The 26,139-nt window shown below is 43.3% G+C and overlaps 1 protein-coding gene across 1 annotated transcript in view; it reads left to right on the top strand.

The window, feature by feature from the left end:
* Nucleotides 1-25,293, top strand: part of LOC135221625 (pyruvate dehydrogenase phosphatase regulatory subunit, mitochondrial-like) — a gene marked incomplete at its 5' end in the record, with an annotated part of 83,001 nt that extends 57,708 nt beyond the window's left edge. Inside the window, 6 exon segments of the mRNA XM_064259287.1 lie at nt 2,764-2,933; nt 11,627-11,806; nt 20,397-20,511; nt 20,514-20,534; nt 20,537-20,598; nt 24,719-25,293. Of these exon segments, the coding sequence (XP_064115357.1) occupies nt 2,764-2,933; nt 11,627-11,806; nt 20,397-20,511; nt 20,514-20,534; nt 20,537-20,598; nt 24,719-24,916 (746 nt within the window). The 3' untranslated portion in view covers nt 24,917-25,293.
* Nucleotides 25,294-26,139: the final 846 nt, after the last annotated feature.

The raw sequence follows: 26,139 nt of genomic DNA, 5'->3' as shown, positions 1-26,139 counted from the left end.
AAATAATGATCTTTATCATATGTTTAGAAATGCGTAAAAGAAAAAATCAATATCATTAAGAGTTAGCCATAATGGAAAAACTAGTTTTTTTTATAAAAAAAAAAATCTTAATACATTGGAGAACAGAGATTTCCAATTTCTTAGTTATGACAAATTTCTGTGATTTTTGTTGAATATATTAAGAGCATATCTTCGGAATCTCAGGGGTTGAAATATGTTGTCATCAGAGTTTCACAAATTGAAAAATGGATGATGATTACAATTGTCATCAACATCTCAAATGGTTGGTATTCCTCTCCATTGTAAGCACATTAATTTTTCACACCATTTCAGTGAAGAGTGTCCTATCCTTAAGTAATTATTTCATTGAAGATTGCACCAAGGTTCCTAACATGGCATTTTTGTTGGGGATTTAACAAAGTAGCCTCTTCAAGCTTTCATGTTGAAATCTGGACATATCAGTCTCTGCTTTTTATTTTCATATACTAATCATAAATAAAATGTGAAGAGTGTGTACTCTGCTTTGCAACATTGCAAAATTTTATGTGCTATATTTACTGGCATACAAGAAATATGTATCCCAGTTTTGAGGAACCTATTCTAGAAGAATGTCAAAAATATGTACATACATACTCCTCTTTTCCCTGATTTTTATAGTCCTTCCCACTATTGGTTTATTTTGAAACTTATTGTACATATATATTCAAAATAGCACAGTAAAGGAGAAGAAACAGTAAAATTTGTACTTTTAGGCACGTCAAGTGTTCTGCCCTTCTCAATACAGTATATGCATTTGTATGAATTATAGGAATGGCTTTTGCATAACACAGCAGCCAGCATAAGCGTAGCAGACCATGTCATGTGTTCTGTCTCTGTGTTAGCATTTGATACTGCAATTTTAGACTTATTAAAGGTATACCACAGGATTATCCTTTTTTATGTTGTATGACAAAAAATTTATCGGTAGCATGAAACACATCATGGGTACTTTAGCTAACAAAGTTGTACAGTACAAAATGAACTTAAACTATCTCATGAATGTCTCCCTGAATAGTCTTACAAAACAATCACTGAATGTTTGACTGGTCCAAAAAATTATCTCTTTCCCTTTCACACACACACACACACACACACACACACACACACACACACACACACACACACACACACACACACACACACACACTTACACTTTATTACTGTTATTGTGACTTTACACAACCACACACTTACTGTATGACTGTTATTGTAATTTTAAGCTTGTAAAGGTTATACTATTGCAATGTAATTGTCTTTATGTTGCATGGTACATGGAAGACATCATTGCTGAATGAGCTTAATAATGCAAAATTCTCTTGGACTAGCATAAAAAGCCTTCTCTGTTTCTTTTCTCTCTCACATACAGCTATACTGATGTTGTAATCTTAGGTCTACTGAAAATATTTTAGCAATATTTTTTATCGAGACTGAAATGTAAATGTAATAAAGATATTTTGCAACAATAGCATAAACAAAGTCAAATTCTGTACGTACACTGTTGTTGATTGTTTTGGAGGCAGGCTAAGGCAGCAGCAGGGGCAACAGGGGAAGATGGGAAAGCTAAGCTAACTTAGCATTATGTTCAGTAGACATAGTGACCACTGGGTAACAATTACATATTACGTACAAGTGTTGAAGAAAGTTGCCTATTATACTGGTAATATAAAAGCCATAAAATTAGACATGCGTATGAAGCAAAGAAAGTTGGTACGTAATGTCATCTTAGATAATATTTACTGAAGCCATATGACTTTTGTTTAAAACAGTGTGTCTAGTAGCTTACTTATTATGTAGATAATAATACACACTTCCTATGCTTAGATATTTGTATTAAGAAAAGATGACTGGTATGTATTGTAACTGAGACAATGGTTACTGGTAACTGTGAAGTATGGTATTTACTAATAGTAGTGCCAAAGATTGATAAAATATTTTCTTATGTATTGTAGTGGGTTTCATTTTTAATTTAATTATACTGAATTTTTTAGTACTTATGTAATGTGTAATAGAATTATCCAAATTGCAGTCATATAAGTTGTTGCATCTGTTGAACCTAACTTTGTTTAGAGAGACAACAGTAGTTTGTGTCTATGTATGCTTGAGGGAAAGATTTATTGCTCAGTCCTGAAGCCAGTTGTTTATAGCTTGTGGGTTACACTTGTACTCTTGACTTTCACTTTACAAGATGAACTAGGAATTTCCATAACTTTTTTTTGTTTTTAAAGAAATGTGTCTTACATGCTAAAGAAATGTGTCTTACATGCTAGCAGATACATACATATAATTTGTAATCTTAACTCTCTAGTTGACATTGCAGTTGTTTAATGTGAATGCTTGTTGAGTTCCTACCTCCTGTGCATTTGTATCGCCTAGTCATTTGTATTGCCTAGTGCCTTACAAACATGCAATGTCTTTTCTAAAGCAGTCTGTGTCACATTGTCACAATTTCAGGCATATTAAAACAGTATTTATTAATGTTGCATGTCAAGTTGTATTGGCTGAATATTCTATAAAGTTAATATTCTTAACTACACTTTATGCAAAGATGACAAAAATTATGGATGATCTCTTAAGTACTGCTCAGAAAAATGAATGAACTTTAGAAATTAATTTGGCAGGTGATCTTATAATCAATTCAGATATTCAAACAACTACAGAATAAAGAAGCTTTTACATACCTTGCTACTTTTTATTTTTCCAGAATGATGTTATTGTTCATTTCAGGACCTCTTGCACGAAGAGTTTTATCCGAACTAACAGACGTTGACCTGAGCACCAAGGCCTTCCCTTTCTTTTCTTTTAAAGAAATTGATGTAGGGCTTGCGAACGGAATCCGTGCCATGAACTTGACCCATACGGGCGAACTAGGGTGGGTGTTATATATACCAAATGAGGTGAGTATGTATCATCTTTTGTTCATCGAACTTAGGAATAAGAATCTAGATATTACTTAACTAGTCATTAATGCATTTTCAGATAAAGTAATGCTAAACAAAATTTATTAGCTTTTTTGTTTTCTTACTTAATCTGCCTGTATAGGGATGAGTATGCCGTATAAACCGATGGCATTTCTGGATGTGTTGATGTGAGTTAGCAGAGGACCTTGTTTTCTTATCACTTAAAATAGTTGTTTTTCTGGCTTTCTTTATTTTTATGTCAAAATATAAATCCCATAGAGGTGGGAATCTCTTTATTTTATGACAAAATTATAAATCCTATACAGAGGTGGGGATCTCACAGAACATACATGCTTCATACACCAAATTTCTTAGTAAACTTACTAAAGAAATATTTTCCCTTGTCAGAGCAGCCAGAAGCATGTAGTAGGTGAAACAGTAACTATTGTGTGTCTTAGTATTCTGTCAGATGCCTGCTCAGAATCTCCATATATTTCAGTATCATTCTTCCTCTTTATATGGAACTTTTCCAATACAGTAATTGCCCCATTGTAAAGAAAACCTTTTTACTGATTCTCCAGCTGATTTTAGAAAGTGCCTTTTATTTACCTCTCAAGCACATTGTAGGTAAGAACTGTAGTAGTGTTCCTCCATGAAGTCTTGGAACCAAATTATAATTGTTCCGATACGTAATACAAACCATCGGTCCTTTAACAATAGGAAGTAGCTAGCGGCAGCTGGAACGGTCGTAAGCTTCGAACAAGGGGAGAACGGTAGTTAACTGCTTGTCCGACAGTCGCGCGGAGGTAAACAATCACTTTTGCTTTTGGCCGCGGGGGTGAAGGACGTGTTCGTCATCGCTCTCTGCCGCTTCATCGTCCGTATGCTTTGTTTGTATATTGTTTTCTACTAATGTTTGTTTGACTTGAAAATGAAACTGTAAGTACACTGTTTTCATTTTCATTACTTAATTATGAACCAACGTGGAGTTATCGCCGTAGATGCGGCGATTTCCTCTCTTTTCATGAATTGACCCTTGAATTATGTCTCGGTGCCGAGGGCGGGCTGCGCTCGAGCCGAGTCATGTATTTTGGGCGAAAGTGTGTAATTGAAAAATGTAAGTACTCTCTTCATTATATTTTTGCCCTGTGCGTTCGTTACCGAGAGTGTGATTGCGCTCGGCACGAGCCTTTTAATTTTGTATAATAGAATGCAATGAAAGTGGATTCGCAATTGCAATATTCTTTTCATTTTCATTTTTTTATTTGCATGAAATTTAATTTGGATCAATTTTCGTTCTTACCCGGGAATTGATCCTTACGATTTTTTTATGTGAAAATGAAATCGCAAGTGCAGTATTCTGTTTCATTTTCATATATATTTTATGATAGCATCATATTATTGGATCAAGTTTCCGTTCTTACGGGCCGGGAATTGATCTTTTCCCCTTTAAGTTCTATGAAGTGAATCGCCAAGGGCAGTATTCTGTTTCATTTTCATATTACTTTTCACTGCTGTGCGGGGGTAGGGGAAGCGAAGGTCTGCCAGGAAGTCGTCGGAAAGCTCTCCCGCGACTCCCTTGGTATCCGATTCTTCGTCTTCCTTCCTGCCCCCCGCTCAGCTTCTTCGTTGTATTTTGTATTTGGGGTCTTCCTTGCGTTCGGGGTGGGGCATGTCTTCCCCCCGTGCGTGAGGGAACCCCTCTTACTAATCTATCTATGTTACCGCAGGTGCTACATCCGTGGGTAGACGACCTTGGACAGGTATGGACCACCGCGGAGGCAGGGCGTGCCTAGCATCCACGGGCTGCTGCAGCGTCTAGCGAGGTCTGGGGCGGTCTCCACTACTACCACGGCCGCTTATCTGCTGCTCCCCCCCCTCCTGGTTCTACACTCCCATGCTGTGTCGATGACGCCGTCTGCCGCTACTAGGGCCGCAGCCGTACCGAGGTGGGGTTGCCGCCGCCGCCTGTTTTCTTCGTGTTGCCTGCCCCAGACTTCCGCTGTTCCAGCAGCTCGCCCCCCCTGGACCGGCCGCCAGGACCCAGGTTCCGCTGGCTGCCGATGATTCTACGAGGCGATCGCTAGGCCTGCCGTACCTGCCGCTGATGTGATTCCCGCTGTTGCTTGGCTGTCCCTTCTGGTCTACCGCTGCCGCTGTTCCTGCCGCTCCTGAGCTGGTTGCTGTTCCTGTCGCTCCTGGTTCCTGTTGCCTGTCCATGCTGGTCCTGCCCCACGTGTTTTCTTCCCCCAGGTCCCAGGTCCTTCCGGACAGGTGCAGTCGGGCCGTGTTGCTTCGGCAATAGCCCCGGCTCCGGCCTGGATGGAGGACCTGACGACTGTCCCTGCGTGAGCTGACGAGGAAGAGGAGAAGAGCAAGCTGTCATCTTCGTCTTCATCGTCTGCTGCTGCCTCTTCCCCTTCGACTTCTAAGGCCCATAAGCCGAAGAAGAGAAGGCTGCCTTCCCCCCTAAGAAGTCTCCTTCGGGAACTTCTAAGGGCCCGTCCCAGGTGGACGGGGGGTCCTTCTGCTGGTCCTCCTGCTCCTTCGGGAGCGGGGCCCGTCTCCCCCTCCGTAAGGAAGAGATAGACGGGGACCAGAGGAGTATCGGTTAGCTCTGGTACTTCCTCGCCTGGTGCTAGCGGCGATGCCGCTACGCCAGGTTCCGGCTCGGTCCTCTCGTTCGCGAGAGATCCCGAGTGTACGTTCTCCCTCGGGAGACCGTGCAGCCAAGTTTCGGCGCCAGAGTTTGCTCGGCGCCAAGACGCGGCACGGAGCAGAAGGCTGGTGAGAGACGTCAGGTGACTCCTTGCCAGGCCAGCGTCCGCTCTTGCGCGACCAGCTGGTAACCCGGGTTTTCCCCCCTAAGAAAGGCTCCTTCGGGACTTCTAATGGGCCCGTCTCGCTCCGGCGATTCGGGGAGCTCTTCTGCTGGTCCTCCTGCTCCCTCGGGAACAGGGCCCGTCTTTTCTTCTACCAAGGAGAAGAAGACGGGGACCAGAGGAGTACCAGCTTCGGCTGGCACTTCCTCGCCTGGTTCTAGCGGTTCTGCCGCTAAACCAGGATCCGCCTCGGCTTCTCGTTAGCGAGAAGTACCGAGTGGACGGTCTCCCGCGGGAGACCGTCCAGCCAAAGTCTTGACACTCGAGCTCGCTCGCCGCCAAGACCGAAGCGCGGAGCAGAAGACTGGCGAGTGTCGTCAGACGACTCTCGCTAGGCCAGTGGACGCTCTCGCAGCGACCAGCTGGCTGCTCGGGTTGACGTGACGGGTCGCTGACCAGCCACGGGTTGAGGCGAGGAAGGGGTCCCCGCGGTCGTCGGTACCAGCCACGGCTGGTTACCAGCGGCTCGACGCGACCGAGAGGACGCTCGCCGGTCTCACCGCGACAACGAGCCTAGCAGGTCACCTGACGCCGCTCCCATCGGGACCGGGCGGAGACGGTAACCAGCAACAGCTCGCCTGACGCTAGAGATCAGCGTCGACGTTCTCAGCCGAGCCTCTCGCCCCAGGCGAGCGGCAAGGCTAGGCCTGCTGCTCGATCACCACTGCGGGTGGACGATCAGCAGCAGCCCTCCAAGCACGCTGGTCCTGCCAGCGAGCAGGGGGGAGCGTCAGGTCTGCTTCTCCTGTACCTTCAACCTCCTCGGGCTACACCGGGAGGAGCGAGGTACCTATGAGTGATCGCGAGAGGTGCTCCGCTCGCGATCCCCGCTATGACGCCGTATGACCAGGCACGGTTCTAGGACCGACCAGGACATACGCGCAAGTAGCTGGAGGCGACCGTCAGGGGTCTGCCGCTGTTCCTCCTTCTGAAGGAGGAGTATCTCGGGATCTGTTCTTGTTGGAGGGACGGACGGTCCTACTCCGTCAAGACACGGTTACTCCCGAGATACAGAGGAATTTGCAGAAGTCATTAAGCTGATTCGTCAGCATAATGACCTTGCGGAAGGATCGCCGCTCCCACCAGCAGAGCCCACGTCTCTGCTCGAGTCGTTTTGGGGCCCGAGAGGGAACCCAAACCGACGGTGGGTCTGCCGCGATCGGAACTTGCCGATTCTGTCTCGAACCAGAGTCTCTCGTCTCCGGACAAGAAGGCTCTCTCAGTTCCTGGCCGGTTCGATCAAGCTACTTCCACCTCCTCTACTGCGACAGCGGCGTTTCTACGTGTCTTCGGACACCGTATTTGAATACTCCTTCGGTCCTCCTGAGAGGTTTCGACCTCGACGAGGACTGGAATGAGTCGGAGGACGGTATCGGCTCTCTCCTGTCAGGTGTCGATCAGCCCCACCCAGACGACGTTCACAGTGGCGGCAGACCCTTACCTACAGTGAGAGTTTCGTAACCCGCCGCGGGAAAACGTTTTCTCCTGACGATACGTTTTCCCAGACTCTGAGAGGCATCGCCGCAAGGCGATGGCTGTTCCTACTCTTCTCCAACTGCTAGTTCCACTGGGAAGGCGAGCGAGTATCCAATTCCTCCCATTCCCTCTCTCCTTACGGTTACGAGGGAAAGGGGAGGGATCCTACAGAGATTTCTCTGTAGGATCCCACGTTTCGGGACTGCGCTACCCCGGGGGGACCTTCGGGTCCTACCTGACGTAAGCCCCGGTCGTTGAGGAGGAATCCTGCCCCATTCTCGATTTCTACGGGAATCAAGAGGACCACCAGCCGATATCGTTTGACGAATTCGTGGGGGTTTCGCAGACTGCTTAGAATTCTACGGAATTTTTGTAACGCATTCAGTGTTCGAGTTTTACGATCTCCAAACACTTACGCGAGACCACGGTCCAAAGTGAGCGAGACGAGAATCCCCGATATACACGATAATCGGGAACCTCGCCTATGCTCGAATTCCTGGAATTTCTAGCATTGGGAAGAAGACTGTTGCTGAAGAAACTATCTCACAGTAGGCGACCAACCTGGACTAGAGAAGATCGGACGGGGGAATATCCAGTTTGGCTTGAACTATCGTCCCTTAGTATTCTGTTCACCATTGAAGCTTTCCTTCGAGGAAGACTTCTCCTTCACTCTCTTTGATAGAGATCGAAGGTGGTCGATCTCCAATCTTATTTTGTTTTCTTGAAGGAAAGAATTTAGGATGGAGATCGTTGTTCAGAATCCTACAAATATACTACGTATATTAACCTCGCGACATAATTCTACTAAGCAGTTGAATTGTCCGAGGGGTAGGCGCATATCCTAGTTAATCTACGGATTGCGACTTATAAGAGAAGTATTCTAATTGAACTGCAACTCGGGGTTGCCTGCAACCTCCAGGAGTTTTCAGTTTCAATTTTATATACTTATGGTTTTGTCACGACAACACCATTCTAACTTTTATATTTACCGAAATTCGTTTTCGCCTAAATATAATTGCTCGAGCATATCTTTTATGCTCGGTAGTTCTAGCCGAACGCATTCCTTCGTGGAATATGGATTACCTGGCAACTCAGGATGACGAGTCAGCGAGAGCTCAGGCTCAACTACTGCGTATTGAACTGCCTGATAGCAGCTCAGTATCAGCTGGGCCTCCGATATGCACGGTCATGTATGTCTCTCTCTGCCCTGCTTTGATTGACTACCGAACCGTATCTCTGCCCAACAATCATGGACTTAGGTCTCTGATTAACGGGGATTCTCGCAATAATAATGAAGGACCATCTACTGCTGTGACGCTAGATTCCATCGCCTTCGACATTGCGAGAATTTTCAACAGAGATATCTCTTGGACTCTTTCATCTTTCTGTTTACCGCACGGTAACAGAAGTCTGTACAAGTCTCCCGCTGCATCGCACTGCGATAATGCGAATGATTTTGCAGACATCTGAGTTTGTCTTCAAATATCTCTTATTCGTAGGTGTACAATTGTTCATTGTTCAACCGAATTACGAGATGTGTCAGAAGACATCGCCTACTCTCCGACCTGACAGCTCTACTTCCAAATGTTCAGCCCATGAGAAGCAGTTCTTCAGGCGGCTTTCCCCTGTGGGTTTTCATTACTGAAGAACGCCCCGCTTTCATTGCAACTACGACTTGCTCACCGGACAGCAATGAAATAGCGGTTAGCGTTTTCAGTCATTTGTAAGCACAGGTTATGAATCTTGAGAATCCTTCTCTCGATTCATCTGTGAAGACGTAGGTTGCATTCAATATCTACCTTCGTCTTCAACGGTACATAGTGTTGTTTCTCCTTAGCTGAGATTCAACAACCATGAGATGTTTTACCTTCAGGGACCTCGGTCTCTAGAAGGCAATTGACTTTCGCCTGTTGGGCACATGCCTTAAGAGAATCATCACCTCGCTGTCCGGCATTGGTGACAAACAAATACATTATTTGTTTGGTCTCTCGGCATAACCTTTAAAGGCGAAGGTCACGTGACTTACTCGGATGCTTTGACAACTTGCCTCCTACCGAACGCAGTCAGTCGGCAGCTGTCAGAGCGGCCGAGTCAGTTACGAACTACGCTGTTGACTTAGTTCGGTTGTTACAGAGCAATCATTACTTCGTTTTAATAGCTTGTCACAGTACCCATACCATTGACACCCACCATGGAGTGTCGGTGTCCTATCCCACTACCGAGAACTTCGCTGCATGGGGATAGAGGATGCGAGAGACTTCGTGGCAACGGACAGACCAGTATGGGTACTGGACATCACCGAGTAGAGAAGAGGGATAGGTCATGCGACTATTTCCTTCTTTTCCTCTGAGGAACTGCATGACTTCTCCTGCGAAGTCAAGCATCCAGGGGATGGGGATCCGTGACGCTCGATTTCGTACCGAACTTCGTAGCGAAGACTCAGAACCCTTCGGTGGCCCTCCCTGACGATTGGTTTCGAGTCGTTCACAATCCCCTCCCTAATGGACTTCACCGCCTTCGATGCGAAGGAGATGCTGCCTTGTCCGCAAGAACTTCTCCGTGGCGCAGGTACTGAAGGCAGGGGTCTGGTCAACCAGACCACATGCCCTTCCTTCTACCTTCGGGATATTGCCCACAGGTCCTTGGATCTTTTTCCTTGGGACCCGTGGTGGCTGCAAATCAACAGTCGTGTAGCGAACCCAGACCCCTCGCAGGCTGAACAGCATCGAGTCCTGGTGTGACCATAAGAATGGAATGAGTGAATGAGAGTGTGACTGGCTCCTCTTCCCATTTTCTTCCCCTCTACCTGTGGTTAGAGGGACACGGTCGTCACCCTGCTGGATAAGGACAAGATGCAGTGAGCTACTCAACAGAGCCCCATCCTATCCCTTTCACTAGGGATAGGAGCGTATATCCACCACTTCCTCCAACAAGGGGGAGGAAGTGGATGCCAGCTTGAGACAACCCATACTTATGTTGCCTCTTGCAAACAGGAACAAGTTCTTGCTGCTGTACGAAGAGATACGCTTGCCTCTCTCTTAGTACTCGCCCAGAGGTCTGACCATTGATCCTGCGGTGCACACCCGATCAATCGGACAGAGGCTTGGATCCCTCCCTCGCTCTTACGACCAGGGAGGCATTCCAGGGGATGGACGAACAACACACCAGTCTGTTCATCCAAAAGACTCAGATTACCTCCCACCAAGAAGTGAGTCTTCCTATTGTTAAAGGACCGATGGTTTGTATTACGTATCGGAACAAATGACAATTTGTCGAAAATTGCATTTTTCCTAACTATACAAACCTGACCGGTCCTTTTACATATAGTCCTATCCCATGCCACCCCTCACTCTGCGTATTTTGCATGGGCCAAAAGCAAAAGTGATTTGTTTACCTCCCAGTCGCGCGGCGCGCGACTGTCAGACAAGCAGTTAACTACCTGTTCTCCCCTTGTTCAGAAGCTTACGACCGTCCAGCTGCCGCTAGCTACTTCCTATGTTTAAAAGGACCTCAGGTTTGTATAGTTTAGAAAATGCAATTTTCGACAAATTGTATTTTGTTACTATTAATAGAAACTAGTTTACTTAGCACATTTCTGGGCTTTGGTAGAATTTGACCAAAGACATTAAAGAAGTTTTTCTGCTAGGTAGAAGAGAACAAAAGACACCAATGAAATGTAAAAGCAGAAAGTTTGGGTCATAGCGAGGCACAGTGCTTCATGCAAAATAGTGAGGGGACTCCATTATCATCTTTCATGTGATTGTTTGTTTTAATAGTCAAGAACAAGATGCCACTAAGCTTTGCTAGTACAGTGAGGACTTTTCATGATGTAATACAAGTATGTATACAGCATAGATTTAAAACCGTTTTGCAGGTAATGTATACTTAATTTTGGATCGGTTTTTATCTGTGGCTATTAAATAGTTTGGAACTGGTTCATATTACTAAGAGGCTATTTGGCAATGATAAAAGATATACGTTTGGAGTCCTGATTGATGAATTCAGCCTTATATCTTTTTACACAATTTTACATTGCCATATACAAAAGCCAATGACTACTATTCAAAAGACCTCCTTCTCCATACTAACTACCACATGTCTGTTGGTCTTAAGAGAAATACAGTGAGTGCTTTTGGCTGGTGAGGTTGGGTTTCCCCCCAGTTTTTAGTAAAAATATAATGGCAATAGTAAAAGTACCTAATAAAGTTATGTATGTACTATGAAAGTAGTACATGTTAAGGACTAATTTTATATTATGTTCTGTTTTACTAAATGAAACAAATCCTTGCAGAGACTTAAGTTTGTTTACTATTTTTTTTTTATGTATTACAGTATGCTCTCCATGTATATAACAACTTAGTGTCTGTCGGGAAAAAATATGATCTGCGGCATGCTGGCTACTATGCAATGCGATCTCTCAGGATAGAAAAGTTCTATGCATTTTGGGGTCAGGATCTCGACTCGACAACTACCCCCCTTGAATGTGGTCGAGCTTTTCGTGTGAAATTGAATGTAAGTATTACTGAATTTAACATTTTTATACATTCAACTTCCCTGGCAGATATATACTTAGCTATAGACTCCGTCGTCCCCGACAGAAATTCGAATTTCGCAGCACACGCTACAGGTAGGTCAGGTGATCTACCGCCACTGCCGCTGGGTGGCAGAACTAGGAACCATCCCATTTTCTAAGACAGATTTGCTCTGTCGAGGGTAGCCATAACATTGTTGTTGTTACCTCCTGACTTGGATTCGTTTTTTTCATCGCTGTTGATCTTCTGGACTGTCGTTTTGGTGACGTATTTGGATCTGTGGTTTGGCATACGCTTTTGTGGAACGTTTTTTGGATTTTGGCTTTAGATTTTGCTCAAAAATGTCTGATCTAGCTGCGAAGTTAGAAGATGTATGAATGAGGGTTGTTTGGTGAGGCTACCGAAGTGTCGTTAGATCCTCACAAATACTGAAAACGGCTAGGTAAGCAAGAAGTGGGTAGGGAATATGAATGCACGAGAAACAACACGTGTGATGAATGTGTGAATATGGATGAGCGAAGGATTGGAAGAAACTAGATTTCTACTTAAGGAAACTAGAGAGAGATAGGGTTAGAAAGGCTGTCTCTAGAAGTATGAGTAGATCACGCTCTAACGAGCCAGTTAGTATAACTAACCCCCAAGTAATTGCTTCCTCACATGCAGTATCAACCTCTCCCGTAGCAGATGTTGCAAGTTCTGCTGCAGAGATTGCAAATCTGAAGACCGCATTAAGAAGGATGGAGCTTGAAATGCAAGCTCTTTAAAAGGTAAGAATGTGGAAAGTGACATAAGTGTCCCCAGTGTAGTGGAGGGTGCGTCTGATCGGCTCTGTCTCGCTCCCAGACCTAGACCTCTTCCAAGTTCCCAGGCCCAGAGGAGAAGGAATGTCGACAGTCGTACGGAGGTTACGGAGAATCCCACCGGTCAGGCATCCCCTCGGCAGAATCTGTAGCGTCCCAGACTGCCAAGGATCGCCATTGGAAAGGCATCCTGAAAGAGTGCGTTTCGTCATCCGATTCGTCTCCTCGAAGAAGTGGAGGAATATAAAAACTCTGAACGTTGGGACCACCCTCGAGCCGCCCGGACCAACCCGTTTTTCTGGACGATTATACCCCGCACGAGAGGAAAAGAGCCAAAAGGACAATATCTCGATCTCCTACACCTTCCAGAGCGCATTCTCCTATTCATGACAAAGAGAAGGAAGAAACCGCGATGGACATCCTACTTAAAATGCAGGAGCAGATTTCCTCTTTAGTAGGAGTATTGAGAAAAGACCTCCCGAGGAAAAAGAAAAGGCGATTTTCTTCCGGCCGTTAAGAGATCTGTCCGACGGGCGCTCCGGACTCCAGACTTATCTCCTCTACTCCTCGTACGAGTACAGAGAGGAATAAAGAAAGAAGGATGAAAAACTCATAAGAATTGAGACGCAACATACGGACAATGACGAAGAGTGTCCGAGTCGGACAGAACCACCCAGGCGCTCGGCGCCAGAATTGGACTACTCGGAGGGGAAAAAAGTGTCCTACGCGGACGGCGCCAACCAGACACCATTCGCCAGAAGCGGACAGCCCGAACAGGCCGATATGTCCTATGCGGACAACTATGTTCAAGCGATTCGTGCCTACCGCGGACAACCGTGGCAAGGCGGACAGCCTGGATAGGACAAAACGTTGTGCGCAGGCAACTCCGTCCGGGCGCCAGGAGCCAGAAGCGGACAAGACGGACAGGCAGAAGTGTCGTACTGGAATGACACCAGCCAAGCGCCAAGTTCCATATGTGGACAGCTCAGACAGACGACACAGTCCGAGACTGACAGATACGTCCAAGCGCATTGAAAGATTTTCTTCAAAAGAACAATACAGAGAAATCAACCAGGAAGCATCTCTTTATGATTTGGACCAGGAACGGATTTCTCTGGACAAAGACGAAAGACGTCGCACAGGCGGCCGTCGTCCTGTTCACGCTATGTCCGTTTCTGGTGGAAATCTGCCGCAAGCACAGCTGTCTCCTGAGAAGAATGCAAAATGTCGCACAGGCGGCCGTCATTCTTGTCAGGAGGGCTTAGATGATGATGGGGTTTTTTCTCAGGATCGGCATTCTCCCGACGAGGGACACAAGAAGTCGCACAGGCGGCCGTCGACCTTGTCGGGAGGGAGTTGATCCTGCGAAGAGTCCTTCACCTTGCGAGAAGAGACGTTCTCCCTCGGCTAATAAATGATTCTCCGGTGGAACTTGCATTGGAAGATAGTCTCTGACACTGAAGATCAAAAAGCGGCTGGACTATCAGACTACAAAGCGTTGGCTGCGCTTTTTTACTCCAAGGAATTTGGAGATTCATTGAGTCCTGCCGCTCCTACCTTCTCCTCGGGTCGCTGTTCACCCCGAGCGCGACAAAACCGCAAAGTCGTCTCCTTCTTGAAGATGCGGGCCGACATAATTTCCATGAAGAAGGCTTTGCAGGTCTTTTGGAAAATGGCTGTAACTCCAAGAAGGAGGCGGGAAAGACTGTCTTTACCTGCCCTCCCTCCAGACTTTCTGGGAGGAGGGGTATCTGGTATGAGACAGGCGAAGCAATGGGACTCGCCCTTCCAGCTACTGCAGAGGCAGATTTCTCAACGCTGGTGGACGCGTCAAGGAGACACTCTCTTTCTTCAGCCAAGACAACTTGGGGAATGTCTGAAATGGACCATCTCCTCAAGGGATTGTTCCATGTCTTGGAAGTTTTCAACTTTCTGGACTGGTCCCTTGGGGTGATGGCCAAGAGGACACAAGACAATGAACAACTGAGTCCGGATATCCTTATAGTATTTTGACTTGTATGGATAAAGCAGTGCAAGACGGATCGGGAGAAGTGGCCTCCCTTTTCGGGGCAGGAATACTTAAGAAAAAGAACTGTATTCAGTTCTTTTCTTACTAAAGCTGTCTCTCCGGCACAGAGGTCGTCCCTTCTGTACGCTCCTCTGTCTAACCAGCTTTTCCCTTCTCAGTAGTGAAAGATATTTCTCATCACTTACCGAGAAGGCGACACAGGACCTTCTGGTTCAATCAACCAAAAGGCCGAGGACAGCTGTTCTTGCCACGAAGGGGGAGACAGGGTCCGAAGCCGCCCTTTCGAGGAGTTCATCTTCGAGATCCTCCTTTAAGAAGAGAGGAGCAGAAAGAAGAGGTAGGGCTTCTGCCTTTAGACCTACCAAGAAAAGCAAATGAACCTCAAGTCCTCCAAACACCAGTAGGCGCCGACTACTGAATTTTGCAGAAGAATGGACGTCGAGAGGTGCGGACAACTGGTCCCTCTCAATTGTGAGGAGAGGATATCTCATCCCCTTCAGGGACAGACCTCCCCTGACGTCTATTCCGAGAGAACTGTCGGCGAAGTACGCGGACCCTGTCAAGAGGAAGATCCTTCTGCAATTAGTAGAACAAATGTTGGACAAGGAGGCCATAGAATTAGTACCGGATCCACACTCTCAGGGCTTTTACAATCAACTGTTCCTATTCCGAAAGCCTCGGGAGGGTGGAGAGACCTGTACCTGGATGTGAGCGACTGAACCGATTCGTAGAGAAACAGAAGTTCTCTATGGAAACATCCAAATCGGTGCTAGCGGCTCTGCGTCCAGGAGATTGGATGGCCTCCTTGGATCTACAAGACGCATATTTTCACGTCCCTCTTCATCCGTCATCGAGGAATATCTACGATTCATGATGCAGGGAAGGGTCTTCAATTCAGGGCCATGTGCTTCGGTCTGTCTACGGCTCCTCAAGTGTTCACCAACCTGATGAGGAACGTAGCACGGTGGCTTCATCTGGAGGGGGTGAACATATCCCTCTATCTGGACGACTGGCTAATAAGGGCCAAGTCAAAAAGAACAATGTTTGGAGGACGTAGGGGGAGAAAGCGACGTTGAATCTCATTTGCTCACTCGGACTGCTCGTGAACCTCGAGAAGTCTCAGATGGTCCCCAGCCAAGACATTGTCTATCTGGGGATTCAGATGGATTCTCGGATTTTCGAGCATTTCCATCGCAAGACAGAATTGCTCGAGGCTTGGAGAAAGTATCAAACTTCTTAGGGAAAGAACGCAGCTCAGCGAGGGAATGGTTAAGTCTTCTGGGCACCCTTTCGTCGCTGGAGCAGTTTGTTTCCCTAGGGAGGCTCAATCTGAGACCTCTGCAATTTTACCTGCAAAGAATGTGGGACAGAAAGAAAGGGGATCTTTCGGATCAGTTTCCCATTCTTCAAGAAATAAAATTAGACCTGAGGTGGTGGTTAACCCCGCTTCAGAAGAACGAAGGCATATCCCTTGCGGTTCGGAACCCTCTCCTAGTGTTGTTTTCTGACGCCTCGGAAACGGGATGGGAGCAACTCTAGGAAAGAAGGAAGTGTCAGAGGAACCTGACAGGAGAACATGGGTCCTGGCATATAAATGATAAAGGAACTTATGGCAGTTCATCTAGCCTTGAAGTACTTCGAGTCGGAGGTCAGAGGCGTGGTAGTCCAGGTAAATTCGGACAATACCACGGCTCTAGCTTACATCCGAAAACAGGGGGGGACTCACTCGCTTACACTATACAAGATAGCGAGAGACCTCTTGATATGGGCAGAGGAACGAGGCACTGTATTGCTGACAAGGTTTGTACAAGGGACAAAAAATGTCAGAGCAGACAGACTCAGCAGGAAGAACCAGTTCCTTCCAACAGAGTGGACCGTACACTCCGAAGTCTTGCCGAAAGCTCTGGTCTCTCTGGGGGAAGCCTCAGATAGACCTGTTCGCCACGTCTTTCTCCAGAAGGATAGAAAGCTTTGCTCCATTGTAGAAGATCCAAGAGCAATAGCGATAGATGCTTTTCTCATGGACTTTTGTCGGCATAGATGCCACACTTTTCCCCCGTTCAAGATTCTGGGGAAGTGTTAAGAAAGTTCCGTTCCTCGGAGGCGACGAAACTGACTCTAATCGCCCCATATTGGCCCGCTCGAGAGGTTGGTTCACAGAGGTACTGGAATGGACGGTGGACTTCCCCAGATCTCTTCCCATGAAGACAGATCTGCTCAAACAACCCCACTCGAGAGATATCACGGAAACATCCACGCTCTCTCCCTGACTGCCTTTCGACTATCGAAAGACTTGTCAGACGCAGAGGCTTTTTCGCGAAAAGCGGCAAGCGCAATTGCCAGAGCCCGCAGGTCCTCTACTCATGCGGTCTTCATCAATCGAAGTGGGAAGTCTTCCGTAGATGGTGTAGGTCGAAGAAGCTGTCCTCTTCCGATACCTCTGTGACCGAAATTGCTGATTTCCTTATCTTCCTTAGAGAGGAATCACGTTTAGCTGTTTCTACCATAAAAGGTTATAGAAGTATGCTCTCGGCTGTATTTAGAAACAGGGGCCTTAACATAGAAGACAATAAGGATCTCCATGATTTGATACGATCCTTGGTACTACAAAGTCTAAATCCTTTATCACTCCAAGTTGGAACCTAGATGTGGTCCTCCAGTTTCTCTCTTCGGATACTTTCGAAACCACTGATAAGGCTTCCTTTAGAGACCTCTCGAGGAAGTGCATTTTTCTCTTGACCCTCGCGACGGCCAAGAGGGTCAGTGAGATACATGCATTAGACTCTCGGGTAGGTTTTAGAGGAGATTCTGCTGTTGTCTCTTTCCAACCTTTGTTTGGCCAAGAATGAGAATCCTTCTAAGCCTTGGCCCAGAAGTTTTGAAATCAAGGGCCTCTCTCCCCTTGTGGGTAAAGAAACAGAAAGGTCTCTCTGTCCGGTCGAGCACTGAAGTTTTATCTGAAGAGAAAGAGTCAACTTCAAGGTTGTAATCAGAGCCTATGGTGCGCGGTAAGGAACCCGAAGAGGCAAATGTCGAAGAATGCATTAGCATTTTCTTTGAAGAAATCTGATAAACGGAGGCTCCACAATGAAATGCCGAAGAGTGGAAACATTTAAGCTGCTTAGGGTTTAGAGCACACGAAGTAGTTGCAATTGCAACGCCCTAGCCCTTTAATAGAAATATGTCAATGAAAGACCATATTAGCAGCACATATTGGAGATACAATCGGTATTTGCCTCCCACTACTTAAAAGACGTCAGAGTGACTTAATTTGAAAAGTGTTTTTCTCTTGGACCTTATGTATCAGCGGATACCGTGCTGGGACAGGGAGCTGGTACTGATCCTTAAATAATATTGTTTTTAACTAAAAGATTGTTGGTTTTGAGTTCTTATGGTCATTTGAAAGGATGTTGGGGATAACTCCTCTTTCAATCGTAGTACTAACCCCGGTATTAGGATCAGGTGATCGGGATCGGTGTTCATGCTCCTTAATGATGCCATATGGCAATGTGTTTTGTCATGTAAGTGGATAGGACCCCCATTGACAAAGATCCTTAGGTTCTGTCGAGTAAGTGGGATAAGACCCCATCGACAGACCATCAAGAATTCTTAGCTTGAGGTCACTACCTCGCTGAGGCTCTTGAGGCGATGTAAGCTCCTAGGCAGTAGCCATGAAGTCTTTCGCCGACACAGGTAGGAACCAAGGTTTCTTATATTTTTGTTACCTACAACGTATGCTGTTCCCTGTCTATTCAGTAATTAGCTGTCTCTTACCCTCCACCAAAGTGCCAATCAGCTAAGTATATATCTGCCAGGGAAGTTGAATGTATAAAATGATATTGTCATGATACAATAAAGTTTTATACATATCTTACATGGCAGATATATACTATTAAATGGCCCACCAGCCTCCCTCAGGAGACAGGTGGAAGAGCAAATCTGTCTTAGAAAATGGGATGGTTCCTAGTTCTGCCACCCAGCGGCAGTGGCGGTAGATCACCTGACCTACCTGTAGCGTGTGCCGCGAAATTCGAATTTCTGTCGGGGACGACGGAGTCTATAGCTAAGTATATATCTGCCAGGTAAGTATGTATAAAACTTTATTGTATCATGACAATATCATTTTTCAAATATATTGAAGATTTATACTACATTTCTTATTTATCAAGTAGTCATTTCGTAGATAGTATGATCAAATTAACATAGACAGTTTAAGTGTAACTACTTTGGAAGTGGGCCTTTTTCCTGAAAAAAATAAAAATTTCCCTCTTTTACAGCTACTCAAGTCACCACATTACATACTTTCATTTTACGTAAAATTCACCCATAGTTAAAAGAAAAAAGAAAAGTGCTGTAGATTTTGAAAATGAATGTTTATTCCAAAATGCTTACTTAATCATTTTAGTATAAAGTGATTTTGTTTTATAGTAAATCCCGCATATTTGCGATCTCAAGATTAGCGGACTCACCTATTCGCAAATTTTTCTGTGGAATTTATCTATAAATTATTCACGAAAAATAAGGCAATTTGCAGACTTTGTCTGGAAATATTCACTAAGTATCTTTGTTATTTTCTTGAATAAATACATTTTTTTATAAAAAATTATTCACTAATTTTCAAATATTAATATTAAGTTTAATATGATTAAATAATAACATTTATAAAAAATAATTCCTTCTCTCTCTCTTACTGAGTTGAGAGTTCTGCGTACATATGTTTACAGTAATATGTACTATTTGTTTTGTAAGATAAATAAATGTTTTACCTAATAATAATAAGTATTTGACTATTTAGCTAGCATTTCTGGTGCACATGTGCAGTCGATTATTTTCGGACTTCAGTATTTAGTTGCATGTAAATCAGATGCACGCACAGCTTGTTTTGGTTTGCCAGCTTTCGTTGTAAACTTGTGAACAGGCAAGAAATCATTCGGAATTTTGCTAGAATTAGTCCTGAAATAAAATATGAAAATTAAATATCTGTATACCATGTAGGGCATCACTACCAGCAGCATTTCCTGTACATTTTTAGGCCTAATAATAATGTAATATTTAGTGTGCAACAAGCTAGCTAGGCTAACTTATACGCGATCATGAGCAAAGTAAATATGCTAGGGAGGCTAAGACCCAGGCCTATGGCACCATCCAGCTGAGCTATTTTATTACTAGCCAGTACAGCTAGTATACTAGCTACTAGCCCAACATCAGGAACTAGGAATTAGCCACAGACTTATCGGATCTAATAAGCTGGAAAAAGATGAAAATTCATTGCCTATCGCGAGAACCATTTTTCTTGAACAGTAGTAAAAGTCAAAATGATGATGTCAGTGGCTTTAAATAGCGCAAAACACTTCGGATACATTCGTGATTACGTACGTCTCCTCGGCAGTAATTGACTGTGCATGTGCAACGGAAATGCTGGCTAAATAGTCATGTGCGTAGCCTGCCGTGACACAGCAAAATATCCACTTCGTATTACACATCACAATATCCATCTTTGTATTTTAATCATTTTCATATTTTTATCCGTATTAATATATTAATTTTTAATTTTTTTCTCATAACTGATCTAATCTTTCAGTACTATTTTCTATTAGTATCTTTTATTACTTCTTCCAAATGAACACCATGTTCTTTGGAAGCTTGAATTTCAAGTTAGTGGTTCCTATAGGCTTGTTCCACATGAATAAGATTTGTCTTCTGAATAATAAGGTTAGCCTGATTTAATTTTGTAATTACAGAAAGACATAGACTTCATAGGTCGAGAAGCTCTGATGAGACAACGAGAAGAGGGAGTAAAACGATTGTATGTGCAGCTACAACTTGAAGATCTAAACCCTGAAGTTTAAGATCCTTGGCTTGGGGTGGTGAGCCAATATATAGGATGGTGTCTTTGTTGGTATAACTACCACAACTGGGTATGGTTACACACTAAACCACCAGGTAAGCACAAAAAAAATGTATTTTTGCACCAAACTGTAAATAATAAACTGTTAATGGAAGAGAGCATATGCACATTAATAGTAATTCATTAACTGATAATGGAAGAGAAAATATCTTAAGTCTTAATTGTAAACGTTTTAAAAATTTTCAAGATTGATATCTTGTCATCTCATTGATTTTACATTTATTTAGTAATATGATAAATTTTTTATCTATTTGTATTTTTCATAACTAACAAACCTGCAGTCTTAATGTAGTGGTTTAAATAGCAACAGGAGGCAGCCAATTTGGGTAAAGGAGGCAGGCACACCCCAACATGCTGTGACATACCAGTTTTTTCCTCCAGCCCAGGTAAACTGAATGAGGGTTGGGTTGAGGTGGGCTACATATGTTAAGACCGCAGATTTTTTTTTTAGGTATGAAAAATACAAATTGATTAAAAATTATATCATTTGTTCATATACAGAACAACCCTTTGGTCTTAACATAGGGGAAACTTACTCCTAGTGGGATGATAAAGTGATCCTCAGAACTAACTGGAGGTTCAGCTCACCTGGGCTAATTTTTTTGCCAAAGGTAGGACATAGGAAGGAATTGTATGCCTTTGATCTGTTAAGCAGGTTACCAAACATCCAGGCTAAGAGACAATGTGAACTCCTGCCTACATTGTGTCTTGAAGGAAAGTAAAGAACCTGTAATTGTTGGAGACAACAAAACTTACGTTAGCCACTAAAGCCACTAACCTTAGTTGTTGGTCAGTTCCTCTCTCCCCTTTTCAAGAGAGAGGAAGGGACTTGTTTCTGTTAAGGAATTTGTATTGTGTAAGAACTATCCAATATGGCTAAGCAGAATGGGAACTCATTCACCTATATGTAACCAGTTCCAGCACATGATGGATCAAATCTCTCCACTGCCCACCAGTAGAGAAAAAGAAAGAGAAAGGAAGAAGACCAGTCATCCCATTCACTCTCACTTTCATAACCAACATCTTGGGCAAGATACAAACTGTCCCGTTGGGGGCACTGGATAAGCTACACAATTTGTTGAGAAGCTACCACTGGAAGTCATTGGAAATGACATGGATGGTGACGGCAAGATCCATGGTGCAGGGAGAGCCAATCACATTTGAGATGATGACACAGGAACTGTAGCTCTTGAAACTGTCATGGGGAGAGCTGTTGCAAATTGAGATGGCATCACAGAAACAGAAGCTCTGGAAACTCATGGCGGTCAACACTGGGATACGTAAAGACTTGCAGTGTGACAATAGGCTGCCAAAGGCTGGTACCCCTGTTAGGCCTAAAGAGAGAGGGAGGGGGGCTTGTATGCAACTATCCTTATGAATGTATACCTTACTCTTTTGGGTCTTCGGGGACGTATTCTTTCCTTGCTACTTCATATGTTGTCTTCGCTGGCATGATATATTCCAGTGCTCTACAGATGTCCGGAAGAGTCATGGGCTTTGTCGAGTTTTGAAAAATTTCCGCTGGTATTGCCAAAGCTTGTCTGTAAAGTGCTTCTGCTGGTAATGCATTGAATGCTGCGTGTGGGACTGTTCTTAGTCTCAGCAAGACCCAAGGTAGTTAATTCCTTTTTCCAACATCTGCCTTGACATTTGGTGGTGAGTATTTATTTGAGGGAGCAGTGCAGCAGCTTCACCATGCTATTCGCTTTTGGGTTATGTGCTGTTGTGTGAATGAGTTTTGTCCTGAGGCTGGTGGCGAGGGAGCGCCATAAGGCAGAGGTGGAGTTGACTCCTCTGTCGCTCGTTATGTATTGCAGTATGCCATGCCTGCTGACCCAGCCTATTAGTAGTGCTCTCACACAATGCTCTGCTGTCTGCTGCCTTACTCAGGCCTCCTAGCAACCTGTGGAAAAAAAGTCGGTAGGAGTCTGACCAAAGAAAGTAGGAGTTATAATTGTAAAGAAGGAAGAGTGCCACAAGGATATAATGTGATATTTCAAATGCAACATTTTAATTAAGCATTTAAATGCATACATTTAGTAATGTTTAAAATTCATTATCAAAGAATAATCAATCAGTACAAGTATGTATGCAGGTGTTCCTTTCTCCATTATATTAAATAATTTTTTTTTTTTATTTATTCTTTAACAAAATAGCAGGGACATCATCAGGCCCAGCTGCTGATCCATTTTTAATTTCATAAATAGCCTGCACAATATCGGCTTCATTAATATCTATTTCTGATAAAGATTCACTATTTTCATCCCTTATTTCTGTATCATTATCTTCATCATCAATTTTAGGGGTAAATTCTCCCTTATATCTTTCTGCTAATGTTGCATATTTCCTTTTTTTCATTCGTTAATCTCCCTTCAATTCTTAGAGGGCCCATTTCTATTCTTCTTTTATTCATCTTTTTCGCATTTGAATACAGTAGTTTGGGGTTTTGCTTGATATTTACTAGGGTTTTTTTCTTCCAAGTCCCATTTTTCATTTTCTTTTGATTGTATAATCTTTTGCTCTGCATTTTCTATCTTACTTTTTAGTTCTATCACTTTCCATGCATTCTTTTCTTTTGCAAGACCTTTTTTCCACTTTCTGATTTTCTGGAACAAGATCCTTCTGTCTCTTGTTATACATGACTGATGTTTACTTTTCTTCTTCGGTATATATTTATCCACAATATATTTATCCACAATTTTCTCTTATTGAATATAATATATCCGTATTTACCTGTATATCGTTGAATGTTGTATTCTAGTAGCACATATCTAATAGCTTTTTGAATTGCCTCTTATCTTCTGCACTACTATTAGTATTCTCTTTTTTATATGTATAAATACAACCACAATGTCCTATTCGTTCTTTCCAATCTACAAAAGGAAAGTTAAAGTCTCCGGATAGGAGAATAGTCCAGTCTTTGTGATTTCTACATTTATCATCCAATTTTTCTATTATTCTCATATATTTTTCCTTGTTTTATGTCTTTAACATACTATACATGTTGCGGTTCCCCCTTGATTCCTATTAGGTAGAGTCAACATCTATTCTGATTTAATGACACAAAATCCATGACAGGTTAAGAACTCTTGCGAGTGTTTAAGTGGCATTTGACACTAGGGAGAAACAGATGTGTTTTCTCACCCCTGAAAAATGGTTAACTATTCCTTATGCAAATACAAAGAGCTCAATACATATGGTTGGAAAGCTTGCAATGTCTGACATGCATTAGTAATTATAGTTCTAACAATGCCATAAAGTTCTTCAGAGTTCTCGGTGCATTGCATAAATTTATTTTTTTGAACCAAGGATGCCCTGAGGGTCCCAGTGACTGAGCAGTACCTCACAATGTAATGACAGGAGATTTTGGCAAGGAAGAGATTGAGCAAGAAGTAATTGATATTTTGGCCCCTTTTGGGGTTTGCAGAGCCAAACAAAGATGGAGCCGCCGATTTCCTCTTATCTCCTCTTTTTACGAAAATTCTTCCATTGCTCAAGAGACCAATTATGACACTTGGAACAAGGATTACTTACGTTACAATTGTCAGATCTGCACCTGCTACAAATGGAATGTGGGTCTGTATCCAAGGTGGCCAAATATCAAGAACAAGGGTTGTTACCAACCCCCGGGCATCTTCTCTGAGGCCTGGATTGCTTAGATAATTTATGGGTTTGCATTTCTTTGAATGCAAAATATGCACAACTACTACACAGTATCACACAGAAAAAGACACAAACAAAAAGAGAATGGAAAGCCATAATGCCAAAGTGTAATATGAGCAGGGAGAGCTAAAACAACCAGCTTCTTGGCTAGAAAGGCAGTAGCACTGTCTTGCTATGAAAGTGGTAAAGAGAAACTCTGGGGTAAGTCAGGTTGGGCTGTGCTCGCCTCCTCCACCCCTAATGTATGTCTCCCGTTGCCACTAAAATCCTTGCGCTATTTTAACCAGACTTCAGTAGGCGCTAGAGATATTCCCATATGTTAAGACCAGTTCTGTGTATAACAATTGATATTTTAACTCTGCACTAACATAATTATTATGTATATTATTAACATGTCTGCACTGTATTTTGTTTGGTTGGAACATTTTGTATGTGTAATTGACAGGTACACATGGAGTTTATAGATATCATTAACTTTTGTCTCTTTAACAGGTTTGTCTTGGTTTCATAAGAAACTATGATGAAAATGGGAAGATGACTTTTGTAACACCTGACTATGTCATGTCTGGCCACTATGAAGTTGACATTGCTGGTGTTCGATACTCAGCCAGTGTCAGTCTGCGTTCTCCAAGTCTTCCGACTAAGTTCCCAGAACCACAAGAAGATCGATATCGTGCAACACAAATTTAATTCATTACTTGATTTGAGAAAGAACACACTATACAATACTTGCCTTGCAATTCAGTCTCTGTGATGCTGACTTTTAGAGTTTTTCAACTAGTGTACTCACAGAAATATAGTTAATTCCGAGTTTAGAACACACATTTATGTGTTTGAAGTAAATTAGTAATAATACAGCTATATAGAACTCCTGCTTTTTTAAGACTTTACAGGAATATCAGATTGTTTAATCTTGCAGCTTTTTTAAGATCTGATGGATTTGAAACATTTTCAGCACAAATTTTGAGGACTGTATTTACCATTGAGTAGTTACATGTTTATAGTGTTTTGTCTATATTGTATATATGACGTACTTAAAACTGTATGTAGAACTTTATTTATTGAAATACTGTCTTTTAAGAATCAGGCTCTGTAAATATGGTTACTATTGTAAGTCACAAAAATCAAAGATTTATGTAGACAGCCAGAAACCAGACATTCAGTAAACAGTACTAGTACAGTAATACCTTGGGTTACGAATTTAATAATCCGTTCCAGAACCTGCTTCGTAACCTAAAAAATTCGTAACCCAAATGGATTTTCCCATAAGAATGTTATAAAAAGCAAATAATGCGTTCCACCCGACCATGAATAACCATTTCAATTCATATTTTTCCATTTATTTTTGTTCACTAAGGTTGAAAATTCGTGTAGGAATTACATAAAATTATAAAATTGAAGAATGAAATTAAATATAAACACTAGATTTAATATGCATGCACAGTAAAACCTGAACTTTTACCTTTGGCGAGTGTGGCTGCTGGCTTGACGGAGACGGGAGGAGGGGAAGGGTTGAGGAGGAGAGGGTTAGGGTTGGGTTGGGAAAATCTCCCTCCGTGAACACTTCTGGAAGACTTTCTGGTTCTTTCTCTAGAGAGCACCGTTCACTACGATCACTAATTTTACGCTTACGCAACACTATGTTGTCTTTCACAATTTGAAAAAATATTTTTCTATGAGCAAATTTTCTACATCGTCGAGAATATAAGGCCGTTGTTTCGTCAATACTGTGACACCTTTTGATGCTTTACTGGCTTTAATTTCTTCCTTTTTCTTCAAAATAGTGCAGATCGTTGATTGCGACCGCTTGAAGAATGCTGCAATGTCTTTCCACGCACTCGCCTTTATCATGCATTTGGATAATTTTCCTTCTCCATTTCGACTGTAATCATCTCCTTCTTTCTTATGCTTTC

Source organism: Macrobrachium nipponense, chromosome 3 (genome assembly GCF_015104395.2).
Source record: "Macrobrachium nipponense isolate FS-2020 chromosome 3, ASM1510439v2, whole genome shotgun sequence".
NCBI lineage: Eukaryota > Metazoa > Arthropoda > Malacostraca > Decapoda > Palaemonidae > Macrobrachium > Macrobrachium nipponense.
The sequence above is the reverse complement of the archived record's forward strand: the minus strand, read 5'-3'. Positions and strand labels throughout refer to the sequence as shown.